Genomic DNA, 20286 nt, shown 5'->3' on the forward strand with positions numbered 1-20286 from the left:
GCCGCACCCTCGGGCATCAAAAGACTAAACGGATAATTAGCCCGGCTAGCTAATCCTGGGAGCATATTATACAATCAAACAGTGGAAGAAATACCACGCCCTTTTCCTAACCCAAAAAGTATCATCGCCGTGTGGTTTTCATGCAGCAGCAGCAGCAGCAGGAGGAGCAGCCGGGGGCGAGTTTTTAACATATTGCGCGTTGAGGCGAAGGAAAAGAGGAGCAGACGCAGAGGAAAAGGCTAGAGAGAGCGAGAGGGAGATACTGCTGCTACTGCGTCCTGCCCACACCACACCACGTTGAGCCATTGACATTGCGACGGGCGGAGCGAGCAGGAGAGGAGGCGGCTTTGGCAGCCGCGGAGAGCAGGCAGAGCGCAGAGAGCAGAGCAGCGGCCGAGGAGGAGTTAATAATACCAGCACCACCCCTTCCATGGCTCACACGCCACGCCATCACCATCATTGCCGCCTCCTCCCTCCCTCCCTCCATATCCCCTTGTTTAATTGCTGCTGCTGCGTTCAAGCCTCCCCCACACCAACCCAACCCAGCCGCGCCTCTCTCTTGCTACGACTCTCTTCCCCTGCTGCCGTTGCGTACTGCTGGGTGGTTTTTTCGTCCGTGCTCTGCTTCCCGCTGCCTCTCTCTCGCGCCGTCCCGGGGTGGGAAGGAAAGTGCATGGGAAGAAGAAAGCACCGGGCCGCCTGAGTGAGCGTCAGACGGACAGACAGTGAGGTCTTCTGCGAGGGTGCGAGGGAGCTAGAGGCTGCTGGAGAGGGAGCGAGGGAGAAGATGAAGTTCATGAAGCTGGGCTCCAAGCCGGACGCCTTCCAGTCCGGCGGCGCCGACGTCAGGTCAGTCACCCTCTTTCCGTCTTTCCTTCCTCTCTCATCCTCCTGTCCATCTCTACCGTTGCTTCCTTCCCGCTCAAACCGTGGGCGGGTTTTCCCTTCCCCTGCGCTGTCTGCTGTCTTACGTTTCTTGCTCGCGCCGCCGCCGCTTCTCCGGTTCATGGCGGCGGAGCAGAATCTCCTCTCGTCCATGTCCTCCCCCTCTTGCTCTACACGTAGCTAGGCGCGTTTCGCCGCAAGATTCTTGCCACAGACACCTTCGTCTTCTCCCTTCCTTCTGTTAGTGCTCCCGGTGAGATTCTTGCAAGCGTATTCATGCCGTGCGTCCCTTTGGAACAGCAGAGCTTATAGAATGGCGGCCGTTCGGGAACCGCTCTTATCGCATCACCACCTTCTTACTCCGACTGTCATGCTTGCGCCTCTTCCTCCTGTACCAGTTTATGTGGAGTTTTGGGCCTGGCATTGCGCTTGGATCTTGGTTACTCACCCCCTGTCCGATTGCTAATGCGCCATAAAAAACAGTTTTGCTCCAAAATACGGCTGTTTCATTTCGAGCCACGGCGTGAGTTGACTATTGGTTCTTGGGAAGTGCGGAGTGCTAGGCTGTGTGCGCCGTTTCTATCTATCTATCTCTACCAGTTTCTGCCTTGTCCTGTCCCCTCTGCCCGCCTTCTTTTGTTTATGCTTCCTCCATGTGTGGCTCTCTACGCTTCTCCCAACTGGATCTAGCACTATGATACCAGTAGCAGAACGGAGTTTCTCCAACTGATCCCTCGAGCTGGCATTCCTTGTTCCTCTCGGGATTAGTTGTTCGTGTCCGTCCCATTGTCGCCATCCTCCCCCCTAGCCTCTTATACGGTTCAGTTCACAGCGATGAGCAGTCCTCTGATTAAAAAACAACAACGAAAAACACTCTTCTTGTAATGTGTACTGTAGTTCATTCATCCTTTGGTTGGGTCTCATTTACTTACTTGAAATGTTCTTGCATCTTTTTCCCGGCGTCCGTCAGTGCCTTTCACCCTCATGTAGATTGCTCTGCATCATTTGCTCGCCCAAAAGAATGATTGACTTCCTTTTGTCTTTTAAATCCAAACATGTTGTAGCACTTGTTTTCTCCCCTCTTTGCTAGTGCGGAATAGATCTGAGTGCTAGGGGCAATGCGCTGAGCGCCAGTATTAATCTAATGCAGATGCCACTACGCCCTGCTGTTCGTCTTGGCATGGCAACTTGGTTAAAGTTGGCCAGGGTTAAGTTATTGTCAAGGAAGGAAGAAAACAATTGTCATCTCCCCATCTCACTAATCATTGATCAGGCCTCACTTTGCCTCCGGTTAATCTAAAGAATCCACTGCAAGTTGATGGTCTCTCCAAGCAATCCAGCATTCTTTTCTCTGAATGCCAAGTGCTGGTGGTAAAAAAGAAATGGGTTTAAAGCACAAAGCAGCACAAAGCAGAGCTTGAGCCTGACATATGTATCTTCTTGGCAAGGTGCTTTTGTAGCCAGTTAACTAGATGAAGAAACATTGGAAAGGGATGGTGTCAAGCTCAAGTTGAGCCTGTGGGATTTCTGGACCTTGTTAGTTAGTAATGAACTAATGATTAGTGGCCAGCCGATGGCATGCATACGTGTCCTGTTCACCAACTCCAGACCCCTAGTGCCCTGCTTCTTCCCTTTGCTGAACTGGAATAACTGGAAAGCGAGCCGCATACACAGTCTAGTTTAACTGCCACTGCATGTTTTTCCTCCATTATTGGTGTGTTGTAGATGTAGTGGAGGTCTTTACAGCTTAGGATAAGCTTCATGTCTACGCTGTTGTCATGTGTTTCGAGAGAGCGACTAGTCAATGGTCTGCGGGTGACGGTCGATATGTTGTTTTTTTGCGGGAGACTGTTAACATAATCTCAGATGTTTGTTTCATTCTGATAGTTTTGACATTTTCCTGAGCTTCTCCACAATTGGTATGCGTGATTTCGGGGGTGAAAGCTTTGTAGGAGCGTTAGGCGGGTACAAGAACTACCTGTATAAAACTAAATCTCTGTAATGTTTTTTTAACATTATCATGGTTACCAAAGAGTGTTTGTGTGTTCTGTTTCGCAATATGATATGCTTACAAGTTTGTTCATATGCACAGATCGGTGGTCTCTGACCTTGCAACGGATGTTATTGTGCATATTGGTGAAGTCAAATTCTACTTGCACAAGGTCAGTGTGCTAGTATTTTCAGCAATTTTTGCTGAAGTCAACACTAAGCATTTATATTTGCTTCTACAAATAACGGCAAGGGTGGTGGAAGTAGATATGTGTTACGTCCTGGATACGTAGTTCTTCAGACACCGAATGTTCAACTGTCGGGGTCTCTTTGTCATGCCATCAAGAGTAGTAACATCATCAACATTTATGCTTCACGTCTGATTGTTGTTGGGCTGTCTCTTTCCAATCTACTGGGTCCTGTTTCACACACAAATTATTTTCACTGCCAAGCTGATTATCAACACCACCTTAAAATATTTTTGATGCTTAATAGACTGCCTTCAGCAATCTAACCAAACAAATCGAAGAATCATCCATTGCATTTATGTTACCATTCTTCAGCCTAACAACACCTTGTAGCAACCCTATGCCGTTTTTTTTCTTAACAAGGTCTGCTTGTAGCTTAAAGTAAAGAAAGTGATTTGTGTTGTCAAATTGTGTTGAATCAAGTAAAACCTACCTGCATGGAACACTTCAGTACTTAATATTGGTGCTGGTAAACTTTAGTTTTACCAGGGTATCAGTTAGCTATTTAAAACTTGCCTAAATTTTAGGGTTGCTTCAGACTCCCATGACAATAATTCAACTCAAAACACTGCTGAAGGAAAGAATACCCTGATAGCATTTGCATAGATACAAGCTTAATCATTTTCATCAAGTGCTTGGCATTTTGTTACTTCAGTGTTATAATCACCAGTGCTGCATTATGTAAATGATTTATTTTCTAGCTGGTGATAACTCATATGCAGAGCAATATCTGATTACCAATCATGACTGAAAATTTATGTCTGTGTTGATTGTTGTATGCAGTTTCCCCTTCTGTCCAAGAGCAGCAAACTTCAGAAGCTAGTCCTTAAGGCTACTGAGAAAGGGACAGATGACATCCACATAGATGATTTACCCGGGGGAGCAAAAGGGTTTGAAATATGTGCAAAATTCTGCTATGGGATGGTTGTCACCCTCAGTCCCCACAATGTTGTTGCAGCAAGATGTGCAGCAGAGTTCCTTGGAATGACCGAAGATATGGACAAAGGGAACTTGATATTCAAAATCGAGGTCTTTATAAACTCCAGCATCCTCCGGAGCTGGAAAGACTCGATCATTGTTCTCCAGAGCACGAAGGCACTGTTACCTTGGTCTGAGGAGCTGAAGGTTGTCGGTAGATGTATCGACGCCATTGCTTCGAAGACCTCTGTAGATCCTGCAAATGTATCCTGGTCATACAGTTATAATAAGAAAGGAGTAGCCTGCACTGAAATAATTGAGCCGGCAGGAAAAACTTCGGTAGCTCCCAAGGACTGGTGGGTTGAGGACTTGTGTGAATTGGATGTTGATCTCTACAAGAGAGTTATGGTTGCTATCAAATCCAAGGGGAGGATGTCACCTGACTTGATAGGAGAAGCCCTCAAAGCCTATGCAGTTAGGTGGCTGCCAGACTCTTACGACGCTCTGGTCGCTGATGATTACATGAGAAGGAACCAATGCTTGGTGGAGACCATAATATGGTTGCTGCCGTCAGATAAGAGCTCGGGTTGCTCTTGCAGGTTTCTCCTGAAGCTCTTGAAAGTTGCTATATTAGTTGGGTCTGGGGATCATGTGAAGGAGGAGCTCATGAGAAGGATCAGTTTCCAGCTGCACAAAGCTTCGGTGAAGGATCTCTTGTTGCCTGCTGCTTCGCCCAGTGAGGGCATGCATGATGTTCATTTGGTCCATAATCTTGTTCAGAGATTTGTTGCAAGAACAGCATTGTCTCACAATGGCGATTTCGTCGAGAAATCTGATGAGAAAATGATTGAGCTCAACTTTGAGCAAGAATCCACTTTGGCTCTAGGGGAGTTGGTTGATGGGTACCTATCTGAAGTAGCTGCAGATCCAGACCTTGAATTCTCCACCTTTGTAGAACTAGCTACGGCGGTGCCAGAAGCAGCTAGACCTGTTCATGACGGCTTGTACTACGCGGTTGATGCGTATATCAAGGTATGTTCAATGCACTTGATGAACCTAAATTTGCTCAATGGTTGCTGTCAGTACTTTCTGCTATACTGAATGGAAACTTGATCCTAATAATCTTATACAAATCTTAACCATAGTTATACTAGTCTTTGGTTAAGCATGGAAGCAGACTTGATAAATCGCCTGTTTGCTATCTCACCTTTTATAAGACCATAACCACACCTGATCATTTGCTTCTTCTAACCAGGAACATCCAGACATAAACAAAGCAGACAAAAAGAAGATCTGCAGCCTGATAGATGTCAAGAAGCTTTCGACAGATGCATGCGTGCATGCCACACAAAACGACCGCCTGCCTCTCCGGGTGGTGGTGCAGGTCCTCTTCTTCCAGCAGCTGAGGGCGGGTTCAAGCAGTGTACCAGCCCCAACTGACGGCGGAGAGCATGCTTGTGCAAAGCCTGTGCAGGAACAAAGCGAGCACTGCGAAAGGCGGATACCGAGGCACCCAAACAAGCTGGATAAGCAAGTGACAAGCCTAAGCGCAAGAGGAGAGGGCGAGGACCGGCACGTCGAGCTCAGGGGAGGCAGAAGCAGCTTCAAGGATCAAGTTGTTGGCAGAAACAGCTTCAAAGATCAAGTTGTTGGCAGGAACAGCTTCAAGGACCAACTCGGAGGCCTCCTGCTGCAGTCGCGGTCGAGGAGGATATTCGACAAGCTGTGGAGCAGCAAGGGGCATGGAGAGAACGGCAAGGGTTCAGAGACGTCCGGCAGCTCACAGAGCCCGCCATCGACGGCGAAGCCCACGGAAGTGAAGCCCTCTCCTCTCCCCCCTCTTAGGAACAGAAGGTATTCTGTTTCATAGGGGCTCTTCTTACTCCTTGTCCCCCCTCTTGTTTTAGTTTAGCTTTGGGTTAGGTTTGTACAGGAAAGAGAAGTTATCAGCTGATGCTCATCATTTTTGTTTGCTCCCTGCTCTGGTCAATGAAGAGAAAATATGTTTGGGAGGACTGTAAGCAGCTCAATATGCTGCTCTCTGTATGGTTATCTAAGTCAGAGGCCCGTAGCTTACCAGTGTATCTTAACTAGAGGAAAGATCTAGTATGCTTGGTTCTTCTCTGAAATGTTTATGAAGAAAAAGTTAAAAGGGTATGTGCGAACACTCGTTCTTGTGTCCAGAGCAGAATGTTTTCAGGATTCGGCGAACCAGCCTCACATGAATATAATTTATATTTTCCGATCAATCTTTCTGCATTTAGCCCTACATCAAACTTGAATTCAGGAAAGAGTGGCGAAACACAATCAAAATTCAGGTGATATATGGATCTTACTACGCAGCAGAGCTAATAACAGAGGCGGATAAAGTTGCGACTAGTTTTGTCAAATCATATAGGCAGATAACATGGAAGACAGCCCCTCCCACTAAGCAAAGCTAGTTTGTTATTATCTCTTTGCAACACCAACACAGGTTCCATGCCACCAATGGTCACTTCTCTCAGGAGGCAAGTGTTTCCATTACAGCTTAACTAGTAACCACCCCTCAGAGCAAGGACAAGATGGAGGACCGAGCCACCTTCGATGTTGTAGTCCTTGGCAGTCTTGTCATCTGCAAGCTGCTTACCAGCGTAAATCAGCCTGCAAGCAGAAAATAATTACACCGTTAGTCTGGGCCATCCAAATACTAGATACTACAAAGTGTCCCCCGCCGTTGTTACAGATATGAGGAACAGAGAGAGTTCATTTGAGCAGAATATAATGCACGTAGAAAGATCGAAAGAAGAGTAATATCAGGCTTTGTTATTACCTTTGCTGCACAGGAGGAATGCCTTCTTTCTCCTCAACGCGCTCCTTGATCCTGTCAATCGTGTCGGTGGGCTCAATGTCGATTTCGATCTCCTTCCCAGTGAGAGTCTTGACCTTGATCATCGTGCCGCCCCTGAGCCTGAGGACCAAGTGAAGAGTCGACTCCTTCTGAATGTTGTAGTCAGCAAGCGTGCGTCCATCCTCCAACTGCTTGCCAGCAAATATCAAACGCTGCTGGTCCGGAGGAATCCCTTCCTTGTCCTGTGACAGTGCACAAAATAGCGTGAGTTTCCACAAGTGCTTGAGGTAGGATATAGCCTGCCACTTGACCAATGCAGTAGCTATCTTGATACAATGCCAAGTGAAGAAAGCAAAGTTCGCAGTGCAGAATTATTTTCTGGATTATGGTCACAGCTGTGACAGACATGACGAAGAATGGATGCGTGATTTGAAAAAGAGCATAGGTACCTTCACTACAACAATTATACAACAGTGAAAAGCATAAAGGATGGATGTGTGATTTGTAACAGATTAATAGGAACTACAAGAATGAAACGCATAAAGGCAGTGATCTCATCATTTTCTTGGGGAACAAAATAAAGGCATTCTTGGATATATTCTACCCTATCACAAGGAGCAGCACCAGCACAAGATATCAAGTGAGATATCCATGTGTCACAACAAAGAATGTACTGTATTCCTTTTTGTAATTAGTTACTGAATCAGATACCCACTATACAACACAATGATAGACTTTGTATACAACTACAGTCTCAGCTTCACAAAGAGGAACTACCTTAATTGTTCTAATTTTGCATACCAAAAGGGATTTGTTTAATCTAATTTGACAGAAGAAAGGGGTGAACCCTTGCATACAACTTTAGGCGCAGCCCCGCAAAAGAAACCCTACAGAGTTTGCTAAAAACGTCCCGGCATGCTTGCCCTGATTCGGGCAATCCGAACTTCGCCCGATAACATCCCTGCCAGGAAACCTGAACACAACTCCGAGTGCCTGCCCGAATAAACGCAGCGCAAGCTGAAATCCTAACAAACATGCGCAGAAACAGCACGCCGTCTAAAGAACTAGGGCAGAACCAGATGGTCCCCGGGCGGGATAGGAGCGGCACACCAACGATTTACCGGACGCATCGCCTCAGCAAAATCAAACCGGACCAATCAGCGGGTAGACCTAGAAAGGATTAGGAAGGGGGCGGCGGCGGCGGCGCACCTGGATTTTGGCCTTGACGTTGTCGACGGTGTCGCTGCTCTCGACCTCGAGGGTGATGGTCTTCCCCGTGAGGGTCTTGACGAAGATCTGCATCTTCCTGCTGCTCGTGCGTGCGGTGCGGGAGGGAGTCAAGCTGCTGGTCGCGTGAGGACGACGGAGCGGGGGCGGAAGCGGACGAAAACGAAACGAAAATCCTTTCTTTTCTCCTCGGGTGGGGTGGGTGTCTCTGCGGCCGGGTCCGGCTGGATTTATTGGGGGAGGGGTGGCGGCGTTGGCGTCGGGAACCCGCGGGCCGGTGGGTGTTCCTGTTCCAGTCGGGCCCGACCCGACGCCTCCTTTTGATTAAAAAAATACATTTTTTATACTCGCTCCGTTCCACAATATAATTTATATTTACACCCTAAAAGAATTATATTTTGTTTTTTGAAAGTTTGTTTGATGAACTAAAAAAAATCAATACTCACAGTACAAAAACCACTGTTATTAGATTTATCATGAAGTGTACTCTTTTTTTTTGTATTTTAGATGTCTATACTTTATATCCCATGAAGTACTCACTCCGTTTCTAAATACAAGTCTTTTAGAGATTTCAATATAAACTACATATGGATGTATATAGACATATTTTAGAGTGTAGGTTCACTCATTTTGCTTCGTATGTAGTCCATATTGGAATATTTAAAAAGACTTATATTTAACAATGGAGGGAGTATAAACTTTGTCAAATGTAGACTATCTACAAGAAATATTTTAGAGTGTAGATTCGCTCGTTTTGCTTCGTATGTAGTCTATATTGAAATATTTGAAAAGATTTATATTTAGCAATGGAGGGAGTATAAACTTTGTCAAATGTAGACTATCTGCAAGAAAAAGACATGTTTGACTTTCAGAAAACAAAATATGCCATACGTTACGTAATGGAGGGAGCAGAATTTTTATAGGATAGGATGTGTATCCTTATAATTTTCTCTATATATAGTGTTTGATTTGTAGGATTAGAATCCTTGGAAAAACATTCAAAGGACTAATTTGCACGCTATCTTAGAGGAAAATTTATATCCCGCGCAGATCATTTTTTCACCATCATTTGTTTTTCGTGTGATATTAAACACTCTCCAGTCTAAATTTTTATAGTTTGCTAATCTTATAGGATTCAAGTTGGCATGTCACCCTAATTTTGCTCACCACAAAAAGACTCCTAGACAACTAGGTTTCCTCCTCCTCCCACTAGTGTCTCCGTCGGGCCTCTCCACCTTCGATGCCTTTGGGCAGTGGAGGTGTGGAGGACCTCGGGCTCTCACTGGCGGAGGGACCCCACTCTCGCTTTTATTAGGTTTAGCGTCTTGGTTAAGGTCGTGTGGTTGCGGCGATGCCCCTTAGTAGAAATAATGTCTTTCAAGTTTGATCCTCGTCTCAATGATACGTCTAGCCTTGTCGGAGGGCGTGTGGAGGAGTGTCTATGTGGTTTCACGAGATTTGGTCGGTGTTGGTCTTCATCGACAATGATTGCTGCTCTGGGGCACTGGTCCTGTGAGATTTTCGCACGACGACTTCCCAACCGTTTAGTACCATAAAGTTTGCCCAACTATAGTGAGGGAGGACGATGATGGTGGCGCACCTTCGACTCACTTCAGTGCTTGTATTCCTCCTTAGATGGTCCACATATTTGGTTGTATTTTTTTGTTATATCTCTTGTGATATCTAAAATGTCGTGATTTGATTACGAACAGATCAAGAATTTCACCGAAAAAAAAATGTGAATCAAAGAGGCCCAAGTTGGTTCGCATTTTTTTCTTTCCTGCCAACTCTTCCGGGAAAGAAGTTACTGGCATACCCGTGCACACAAAACCCAGGGGCGCACGCACAAACGAATCAGTTCGCGTGGTAGCGTTCGCGAACCAACGGGCTGCGTCGGCAGCGTCGCAGGTAAACTCGTCTACTCAAAGTTCAGCATCTGCTTACATCCCACGCAGCCCCCGCCGCCAGAAATAAAAAGCTGACGGCGTGCCCAACCCATCCACACGTTACGAGCACATATTCCACAACACCGTGTGGTGCTGCTCCGTTCAGCCAAAGGAGGCAACAGGCAACAGGCGCCGGCAACAGAATTACAAACGGGGGACCGTAAGCAGCATTACTATGCTAGCACGATAATCTTCTATATCTAAATAGCTAGCCCCCACTAACATATTTCTCTCAACATGTAAGCATGTCACATCATCAAGCAACATGCATGGCAAAAGGCCTACCACAACATGCATTCATGCACATGGAAATATCCACCTCAACATGCAAACATATATTAGATATTTTACAATACATTAATCAAACACAATAAAGCATATGGATTTGCAATTTTAGTTTTCATAGTATCACTATTCACGTTCCATAGAAATCACATATCATCGAAATGTATTGCAAATGTTTCCGCAACAACGTGCGGGGTATCATCTAGTTCAGTGAAAAATCCAGCCCAACCAGCAGACAAGAAGAAACAAGAATGTCTCCAAACAATGACACCGTTTGGAGAAAGCCCAACACGGTACCATTTATAACAAAATTCCATATATCATCTGTGGCGCTGAATGCCTATTAGGGGGGAGAACACCCCTCCCCGCAAACTGGAATGCCCAGCGATCAAACTGTTAACCGACATTGTTCGTCGTTCAGAAGTGCGACGCTCTTAAACGTATCAGACGTTGAACCCTTCGGCTCTCAAGCATAGGCGATGGGCTTCGATCCACTTCCCGCACGCATCCTCGCCATGCTCCACGATGCACTCGTCCCTCAGCCTCTTTGTGTCGGGGCAGGCGCAGCATATCTTCTTCTTCGGCTTCGTGTCAGGCGCTGGAGCTTGCCCGGTTTTTCCTTCTGCAGTTGGGGCGACGGTTGTCGCAGATGCACTGTTCCCCATCTCCTCTGAAATTAATCGTAATGGTACCACATCAGTGTCAAATGTCAAAACAAAACGGGGCAGCAAGACCAACAGCTTGATTGTTCAGGGATGAATCACAGAGGCTTTAGAACACTGCACCTGCTAGTATTTTTAGAAGATACACAGTTTTCGTTACCTGGATTTTGAAAAGCCTACACATAATTCATTTATGTGCTGGGATTACTTGTTTCAACATGTTCAGAACATACCCAATTTGAAAGCTAAGTAGTACCACCTGCTAGTGAACTTTTGTATGATCATGTTCAGTGTAAACAGTATTCAGATAATGGAAGTCAACAGCATCACGGAATCTGAACCATGGATGTTTTTGAACCCTGAACCTAGTAGTGTAATTTTTAGAAGACAACACAATTTTCATTACCCGGCTCTTAGAAGGCAACAAAGTACCAGTATCAGATTATGTGGTGCATAGTGGGACCACCAATTTCAACAAGTTCAGAATTCAGCCAATTCGAAAGCCAAGTAGTGTATGCCAGCACAATTTTGTATGATCACTTGCAGCGTATACAGTATCCAGACAATGGAACATAATAGCAACATACTAGCTCCTTGTGGCAATAACAGGAGTCTCAGAAGAAGAACACAGCTACAATAGTTGCAGGAGAGAAAAGGGCCAATGGCGAAATAGATATCCTATCCAATCAAAATTGGCTATGTACCCTAACAGTGTTGTCAACACCATTCGGGATGTTGAGGTAACAAACCAATCCAAATGGAGCCTTTTGTAATTCCATGATTTGCAATCAAAATCAAGGGAAACAACAGATCCTTGTGTTCCATGATTGGCAATTTTGCATAGACAACCCTTTTGTAAAAGAGGGCGGCCTGCTATATTAAGACCGTATAACTTTAACCATCCTCAAATTTGAAGGATCTACAGCAAATGTCTAGGCAGCCTAGCTCAGGCAGTAAGTTATTGCACAGCTTTGCTTGCGGTATTGTGCATCACCCTCGAGTTGGAGAAGCGAAAGCTGGCAATGAGCATCTTCCGACAGGGTTACGGATTAAGCATGCGCTTCAAGCATTTGTAGATAATATATGCCTCTGAATTTGACTACTTGACAATGTCAAGAAGCCTCAGTACTCTACCGTCACAAACTCCCGTATACGGCCTCATGCGATTTGCGCATGGTAAATCCAGATACACACGCTCGGTTATGTAGAAATCCGGCAAGGGGACTGCGCCGAAAATTCCATTTCCTACCCCACGTCGCACAACAATCATCCTATTCACCCCCCCAAGAAATCAACGGCAATTCAGGCTAAAGTAACACTACCACCTAAACAGCAGGGAGCAGTAAAATACATAGAAGAATCGCGGATACCGAGCCGATAGCATCATCCTAGTCCCGGCTACCCAAATCGCCCATCAGTATCGAAGGTGAGCAAGGCTAGGATCACATCTTGAATTCTTTTAACAAAGAGCACCACGCCTCAGCATCGGTCGAGGTACAGACTAGCATGTCACGGAATGGGCACGGGAAAGGGCCGGCGGGGCTTACCGACGAACGGAGCTCCGGGATTCGGCGGGAGAGGGCGGCGGGAGCTGGAGGCCCCGGATCCAAAATCGCTCTTGCCTTCTGAACGAAAGAGGAACCGCGCCGCACGGCAGAGGGTTCTGGAGGAACAAGACCACTTTGCTCCGTGTGAACCGAACCAGATTTACTTGGCCCCGTCCGATCGCGACCGTCGGTTTTAGATCGAACGGTCCGCAACGCTTCGACTGGACGCGAGTAGAGACTTCCGACCCGCGCCGCACGCAAACCAGTCCCCCTCTTCCCTCGGCCGCCGCAGAGAGAGAACAGCACCGCAGCGGAGAGGGGAGAGAGAGACAGAGGGAACATGGTGGCGCCGAACGTGAAGGCAGAGACGATGAGGCTGATGGACCGGCGGTCGGCGCTGGAGGCGGAGATGGACGCCATCATCGCCGCCCTCTCCGCGCCGGGCGGGGCGGGCATCACGGGCTCCCTCGTCGACGCCGAGGTACCGTCGCGCCCTCGCTTCCCCCCGCGCCCTAAACCCTAGCAGCATGAACCCTCTGCGTTGTCCTCCGCTCCTTCCTCGACGGGTTATAGTTTGCTAATCGCGGCTGTTTTGGTTCGGCTTAGGGTTTCCCCAGGGCGGACATCGACATCCCCGCCGTCCTCGCCCAGCGCCGCAAGCTCGGTGGTATGCTCTCACTCGGATTCTCGTCCTACTACTTATCATATCGATGCGCTTGTTTCTACCGTATGGCTACATGTACTGCTGACGCGTTGCGTTTGTTTTGGCGTATGCCGTGCACCTTATGGTGCTCCATTCATGGTCCGGGATTATGAATTGATTTTTGCAAATACGGTGACATTTGTGGCCAGTAATGGGGATGCAAGAGTTGTAGTTGAATTGCTTCTCCTGCGAGGGTGGTGAGTTCTGGGTGTTGGGAGGTGGCCCTGATATGAGCTATGCCTGGCGAGTGTTCAGCAAGTTGGATATCAGGGCATGCCCTTTTGGCATCAGTAGTGAACTGATAGTAAATATAGAACATTCATAGGAGATTAGGGGTGAAGCATAGTGTTATCTCTTATGCTGAACTGATGGGTGTTAAGTGTTGAGAAAAAAAAAAGAGTTGTCCTTTTTTTGTAAGTTCAGGATCATCGTTTTTCTTCATTGCTGAGTACATTTACAGATTTGGCTTATGGGCTTAGGCCGACTGGCAAGAACTAATCATTGCACATCATCATAGTGTGTATATTCTAAATCTTCTCAGCGTGCTGTAAAGTATATTTGGTACTTACACTGTATAATGTACATTGCAGAGCTGAGGAATGACCACAAGGATGTTACAAGCAAAATTGAGAAGAATCTGGAAGTTTTACACTCTACAAAATTAACAAGAAATGAGCAATCAATCCCAAGAAGTTCTGGTAAGTACTGGACACTCTGTGGCTCTGTGGTCACATTAACTTGTCATGATGGGAAATGTGCTTCCAAGCTTATAGATTTGCCATTTGTATCTTCTCAGATGTCTATAAGGAACACATGAAAATAAATATATCTTATTTTCCGTAAGTACTGTACTCCTGTCCACAAATTAGACATTTCTTTACTTTTGGAACTCCAATGCACGACTGTAACTAATTTCTATCATAATATACTAGTAGCTAAATAATACATAGAACTCGTGTATTATGGAAGCACTCTACAAAACAAATCGAATGAAACTAGTTTTGGTGATTCTATATCCTTCTTAATACTGGTCAAAGTTTCAAAAAGGTTGACTACATGCATCTGAAGTTGACCTATGTTTGGAGATGGATAGATTAAATTAAATCTGTGAGATTGGACATATTCAAAGTTCGTATTGGTCTCTCAAGTTCTTGGTTTACTCTTTACTGTGGTGTGTCTTGGCTTTCTTTTATGACATATCTTCAAATGATCTTTATAACCTCACCAACACTTTGTAATTTACTCATGCTCACTAACACTGACACTTGAAATACCCTCAGTTACAAAATGGTTTAGCATTTTAAGAATTATTATTTTTACTGTGTGAACACAAACTGATGACCAATGGATGCCATAGCATTATTTGCACATTGCCGTGTTAAACATCCAGTTACCTTGAAACTAGTGGCGACAGCAGCACCAAAATGCTGTGTGTTCAAGTGCACTAAACTCTCTAAACCTAACGGTGAATGAAAAAAGACTGTCGAGTCAGCTGACCCCATAGCTTACATGTAGAATCATCACTGCATGGAACAAGGCCCATTCTTAAGCATGAATTAAATTATAATAATTATAATGGTAAGGAAATTAAAGTTGCTGATCTCCATCATATTTGATCGCATGCAGGTATATCAGCTCCACTGCATGGTGGATTGTCTCAAAATGATCCTATGGAAGAGGATGTGGTAACCAGACTTCCTTTTGCCATAATTGATGACATTGCAGATGGTTCTCCTGCTGCTTTGGATGGCTTGCTGCTTGGGGATGAGATAGTGAAGTTTGGGAGTGTAGAGGCTGGTGGCAGACTGCAAGAAAGGCTTGTTTCTGAAGCCGTTTCCAATGAGGATAATCAAGTATCTCTACTCATCATTCGTCAGGGATCACCAATGAACTTGACAATCACACCAAGAAAGTGGCATGGAAGAGGACTTATGGGGTATGCTTTACTAAACTTCTGTATCAATTGTTCTGTTGCGTTTTTAGCCTATCAAAAAGTATCAGACCTTTCTTTTTCAATATTTTGTTAATGTAAATATTTAGGATGCCTTTTGTTGTCACAGCAGATCCCTGTACTTACTCCCCTTGTTACAAATATTACTAACAAAAGTGTATACCTTGGCTGTTAAATGTGACCGGGTTGACATTAGATGCGACACAACGCTACCTCAGTTGTGACATGCACATATTTTTTTGTAGAGGGTCATGGAGACTTATATTGAACAAATACATGATGGCAATTTGTTCTAGTCTACTATTATGTTGAAAACAGCTTTTATAGTAAATTGCAGAGAACTGCATGTCCTCCTACCTTATACATGAAACCTCAGGTTCTGGAGAATTGTGCAACAAACACAACCCCTATTTTGTAGTAATGTCCCTCCTAGTCAGCAATTTGCCGATTAGGCACCACTTACCACCTCTTCGGCAACCCTACCTGGTAATAGGAAATAACCAGAAGCAGCATGTGAAGTGCTTGTGAGGATCTTACCCGGACATAATCACACGACATGTTGGATAGACTGAAGATGTATGTTCTTTGTTAGTTCTGTTGATCCTTCTGCAGTATTTTTTTTTCTTCTGTCGTTGAATGCTAACAGCAGATCACATGTAAACCATGCCATCTCTAGCTGACAAGCTTATCATACGTGTTAATGATTTGTTGATTGATGTCTTAACTGTAACTTGGTTTCTTGTTCTCACAGGTGCCATTTCCGAATCTTATGAAGGGCCGGTCTATATATTCAACTGAAGAATGGCGTGCTTTCACGTCTGCACTTGTGCTGACAGCTCTTGCCGCTCAACGTTTCAATCGAGTCGAAGTAAACTGATAACCTGAATGCCTGTACTTACTTTACCTGTAGCTGCGCTTAAAGTACAATGCCACTTGTGGAACCTGTAGTTGCCTTGGTTACAAGCTTTATTTGGTACAATTCCTATAGCTGCGCTTAAAGAACTATGCCCATCACATTTGGTAATGACGATGCAGAAAACCTGGAGTCAAAATGGAGTTGGGTCGATCGTGTGGACGCAGAGAAAAATAGTGTCAATTCTCGGTGCAATTGTGGAAAGGTCCCATCTGGTCTTTGGCGACTTGGTCTTACATACACAACGCAGACTGCTCAACAAGAACAACAGCACGTCGGTCACTTGTATACGCGTGGCGACTTAGTGAGAATGCATCGCTTCAGGAATTGTTCGGCCTCGCATGGGAGCATTAAGCATCCACCTAATAAGCTTTAGCCCAACTTTAGACTATCGGCTGTTGTTAATTAGCCCTAAATCGGCAGCCGGTTGCCAGAAACTGCGTAGGAAAATACCTTTGGTTCTTATATGAGCATGCTGTATAATTTATCTAAAGAGAGCATGCTATTTAGAGACATGATGATGCGCAGACCTGCTATTTAAACAACAAACAAAACAAAAAACAACAACAAAGCCTTTAGTCCCAAACAAGTTGGGGTAGGCTAGAGGTGAAACCCATAAAATCTCGCAACCAACTCATGGCTCTGGCACATGGATAGCAAGCTTTCACGCACCCCTGTCCATAGCTAGCTCTTTGTCGATACTCCAATCCTTCAGATCTCTCTTAACGGACTCCTCCCATGTCAAAATCGGTCGACCCCGCCCTCTCTTGACATTCTCCGCACGCTTTAGCCGTCTGCTATGCACTGGAGCTTCTGGAGGCCTGCGCTGAATATGCCCAAACCATCTCAAACGATGTTGGACAAGCTTCTCCTCAATTGGTGCTACCCCAACTCTATCTCGTATATCATCATTCCGGATTCGATCCTTCCTCGTGTGGCCACACATCCATCTCAACATACGCATCTCCGCCACACCTAACTGTTGAACATGTCGCCTTTTAGTCGGTCAACTCTCCGCGCCATACAACATTGCGGGTCGAACCGCCGTCCTGTAGAACTTGCCTTTTAGCTTTTGTGGCACTCTCTTGTCACAGAGAATGCCAGAAGCTTGGCGCCACTTCATCCATCCGGCTTTGATTCGATGGTTCACATCTTCATCAATACCCCCATCCTCCTGCAACATTGACCCCAAATACTGAAAGGTGTCCTTCCGAGGTACCACCTGGCCATCAAGGCTAACCTCCTCCTCCTTACAGCTAGTAGTACTGAAACCGCACATCATGTACTCGGTTTTAGTTCTACTAAGCCTAAACCCTTTCGATTCCAAGGTTTGTCTCCATAACTCTAACTTCCTATTTACCCCCGTCCGACTATCGTCAACTAGCACCACATCATCCGCAAAGAGCATACACCATGGGATATCTCCTTGTATACCCCTTGTGACCTCATCCATCACCAATGCAAAAAGATAAGGGCTCAAAGCTGACCCCTGGTGCAGTCCTATCTTAATCGGGAAGTCATCGGTGTCGACATCACTTGTTCGAACACTTGTCACAACATTATTGTACATGTCCTTGATGAGGGTAATGTACTTTGTTGGGACTTTGTGTTTCTTCAAGGCCCACCACATGACATTCCGCGGTATCTTATCATAGGCCTTCTCCAAGTCAATGAACACCATATGCAAGTCCTTCTTATGCTCCCTATATCTCTCCATAAGTTGTCGTACCAAGAAAATGGCTTCCATGGTCGACCTCCCAAGCATGAAACCAAACTGATTTTTGGTCACGCTTGTCATTCTTCTTAAGCGGTGCTCAATGACTCTCTCCCATAGCTTCATTGTATGGCTCATCAGCTTAATTCCACAGTAATTAGTACAACTCTGAACATCCCCCTTGTTCTTGAAGATTGGTACTAATATACTCCGTCTCCATTCTTCTGGCATCTTGTTTGCCCGAAAAATGAGGTTGAAAAGCTTGGTTAGCCATACTATCGCTATGTCCCCGAGACCTTTCCACACCTCAATGGGGATACAATCAGGGCCCATCGCCTTGCCTCCTTTCATCCTTTTTAAAGCCTCCTTCACCTCAGACTCCTGGATGCGCCGCACAGAACGCATGCTGGTCTCATCAAAGGAGTCATTCAGTTCAATGGCAGACCTGCTATTTATATAAACAAAATGCGAGGATTAATTAAGACGCCCACCATAGGACTGGCGAACCGACCGATGGCAAGAGCTAGCCTACTTGATTCTCTGATAGTACTCCCTCCATTTTTATATATAAGGCCATTATGGAATATACATTTTGCATCTATACAAGGCCACGGACAGTAATCGAGGCACAGTTAATGATATTTTCTCGTACTAACAACATGTTTAATAATTGCATGCATGCAGTCATAATGACAGTCAGCTACTTCCTCCACTCAGTTTCTTTGCATGCATGCGGAGTATTAATGATTCCAGTAAACAAGAAAAAAGTTGACTTGTAAAGCAGGCATTAAATTTTACATTGGTATACAAAAATGGAGGGAGTACTAAACATGGAGAGTTCGTTATGCTCACAACCAAACATCTACTCCTAGTGGACAATGTTATTAAACAAAAACATATAGTGGACAAAGTCCACAATATTTTATTTATTTATTTATATACCCTCCAATGAGGCCAATCTATGCCTGCACTAATTAATAACCTCACCTAAACACCCACCCTAACATATGCACCACTGATTAGTTCCACTTAAACTTGTGTACTTAGCCACATGATGATGTCCAAAACCAGGAGTGCTGCAGGTTAACGTAGGACAACATGTCATGGACGTTTCTTTAATTATCGGATATTATGCTATAAAAGTGTTCCGATTTGGCCGCTCTTGTCAGTGGGTAATGGTCGTCTCGTCGTAAGCGTGTTCCCTTTGCAGATTTTTGGGAGGCCATAGAGACCAAGGCCCCCACTGCAAAGAGGTATGGAACAACCTTGTGCTCATGATTAGAGCCATGGAGGTATGACCCGGCAAAGATATTGTTGTGATACAAAAATGTTGGGCGGCAGCATAAAGGGAACACTGTTCGTATAAAATGCGACTCCATGATGCGGGGCCCCTGCCATGTAAAATGTTTGATGGCTACGAGGTACCTAACCAAATTAAATTCCCTGGGACTCTATGAGGTGAAACGGCTCATGGGCGCACAGTTCGTCGCTTCATCTGTCCCATCACAAGTCAACAGTGAGCCAGGTTGTGCAGTTTGAAGCTAAAGTTCATGTGCGCTGTGTTTCAAGCTAAAGTTCAGTGTGTCCAACCGTTTCTCATACGCTAGAGCAACTCTAGCGGGGCAGCCTCCATAAATATACATGCTTTATACTCCATCCGTTTTCCAAAATATAAATCTTTTTAGTGTGTAGATTCATTCATTTTGCTCCGTATGTAGTCTGTAGTAAAATCTCCAGAAAGACTTATATTTATAAACGGAGGGAGTAGTATTTTAAAGACCGCGAATGTTGTACAAACACAAAGTCGTCATAATGTCAAGAAGGGGTTTCCGTGCCATTTTTAGGACTGTATTGCAACATTACTATCCACATCCTCATTGTGTGTGTCCCCCCCCCCCCCCCCCCCCGCAGCGACGATCTTACATGGTAGGGGATTGCGGCAAGGCGACCCTCAGTCACCGTTGCTGTTTGCCTCGACGTGGGTAAACGGTGGGCGAGGGACCACTTTCCGCACCTCGCTGCACGTAGACGTCGCCGCGATCTTTGTTGCTCCTACCAAATAAGACATCTAAAATTTTATGATCATCCTGAGTTCCTTTGGCGAGGTCATTGGGCTTTCGACCAACTTCCAGAAGAGCTATGTTGTTGCTATTCGATGTGGACACCTCAACGTCGACGACATCCTTCAAAATTTGCCGGCCACGAGAACATCTTTTCCAATCAAATACCTTGGCCTACCTCTCTTTGTGTGGCAGCTAAAGAGTCTGGATTTCCAACCGCTCAAAGAAAAGATCACGACCAAGCTCCCATCTTGTCAGGGGAGAAACGTCACCACGATTGGCTGAACCGCTCTGGGAAACTTACCACACCACCCCTCTTGTCGTCCCACCGAAAGTTCTCAATAGTGTCAAAAAAGGTGGAAAGGGCCTTCCTTTGGGCAGTGTCCGATAAGACCACTGGTGCGAGATGCA

At 45.5% G+C, this 20286-nt stretch overlaps 3 protein-coding genes and 1 long non-coding RNA gene across 4 annotated transcripts; 2 read left to right on the forward strand and 2 right to left on the reverse strand.

Annotated features, from left to right (window-relative positions):
- Window positions 1–264: 264 nt before the first annotated feature.
- Window positions 265–6209, forward strand: LOC123103859 (BTB/POZ domain-containing protein NPY1). Its single transcript, XM_044525543.1, has 4 exons — window positions 265–849; window positions 2978–3047; window positions 3906–5072; window positions 5296–6209. The coding sequence occupies exons 1-4, from the start codon at window positions 788–790 to the stop codon at window positions 5908–5910; spliced, it is 1914 nt and encodes a 637-aa protein (XP_044381478.1). The 5' UTR covers window positions 265–787; the 3' UTR covers window positions 5911–6209.
- Window positions 6210–6405: 196 nt separating this feature from the next.
- On the reverse strand, window positions 6406–8329 carry LOC123103860 (ubiquitin-NEDD8-like protein RUB1). Its single transcript, XM_044525544.1, has 3 exons — window positions 8077–8329; window positions 6850–7109; window positions 6406–6680 (listed from the first exon to the last, which is right to left on the reverse strand). Exons 1-3 carry the CDS (start codon window positions 8167–8169, stop codon window positions 6572–6574), a joined length of 462 nt encoding a protein of 153 aa, XP_044381479.1. The 5' UTR covers window positions 8170–8329; the 3' UTR covers window positions 6406–6571.
- A 2131-nt stretch (window positions 8330–10460) lies between these two features.
- On the reverse strand, window positions 10461–12738 carry LOC123103862 (uncharacterized). Its single transcript, XR_006449997.1, has 2 exons — window positions 12535–12738; window positions 10461–10995 (listed from the first exon to the last, which is right to left on the reverse strand). It is a non-coding gene; the product is annotated as an uncharacterized lncRNA (long non-coding RNA).
- Window positions 12739–12763: 25 nt separating this feature from the next.
- On the forward strand, window positions 12764–16240 carry LOC123103861 (26S proteasome non-ATPase regulatory subunit 9). Its single transcript, XM_044525545.1, has 5 exons — window positions 12764–13015; window positions 13141–13201; window positions 13828–13935; window positions 14864–15173; window positions 15940–16240. The coding sequence occupies exons 1-5, from the start codon at window positions 12875–12877 to the stop codon at window positions 15959–15961; spliced, it is 642 nt and encodes a 213-aa protein (XP_044381480.1). The 5' UTR covers window positions 12764–12874; the 3' UTR covers window positions 15962–16240.
- The last annotated feature ends 4046 nt before the right edge of the window (window positions 16241–20286 follow it).

The sequence above is a fragment of the Triticum aestivum genome, chromosome 5A (assembly GCF_018294505.1).
Source record: "Triticum aestivum cultivar Chinese Spring chromosome 5A, IWGSC CS RefSeq v2.1, whole genome shotgun sequence".
Taxonomy (NCBI): Eukaryota; Viridiplantae; Streptophyta; class Magnoliopsida; order Poales; family Poaceae; genus Triticum; species Triticum aestivum.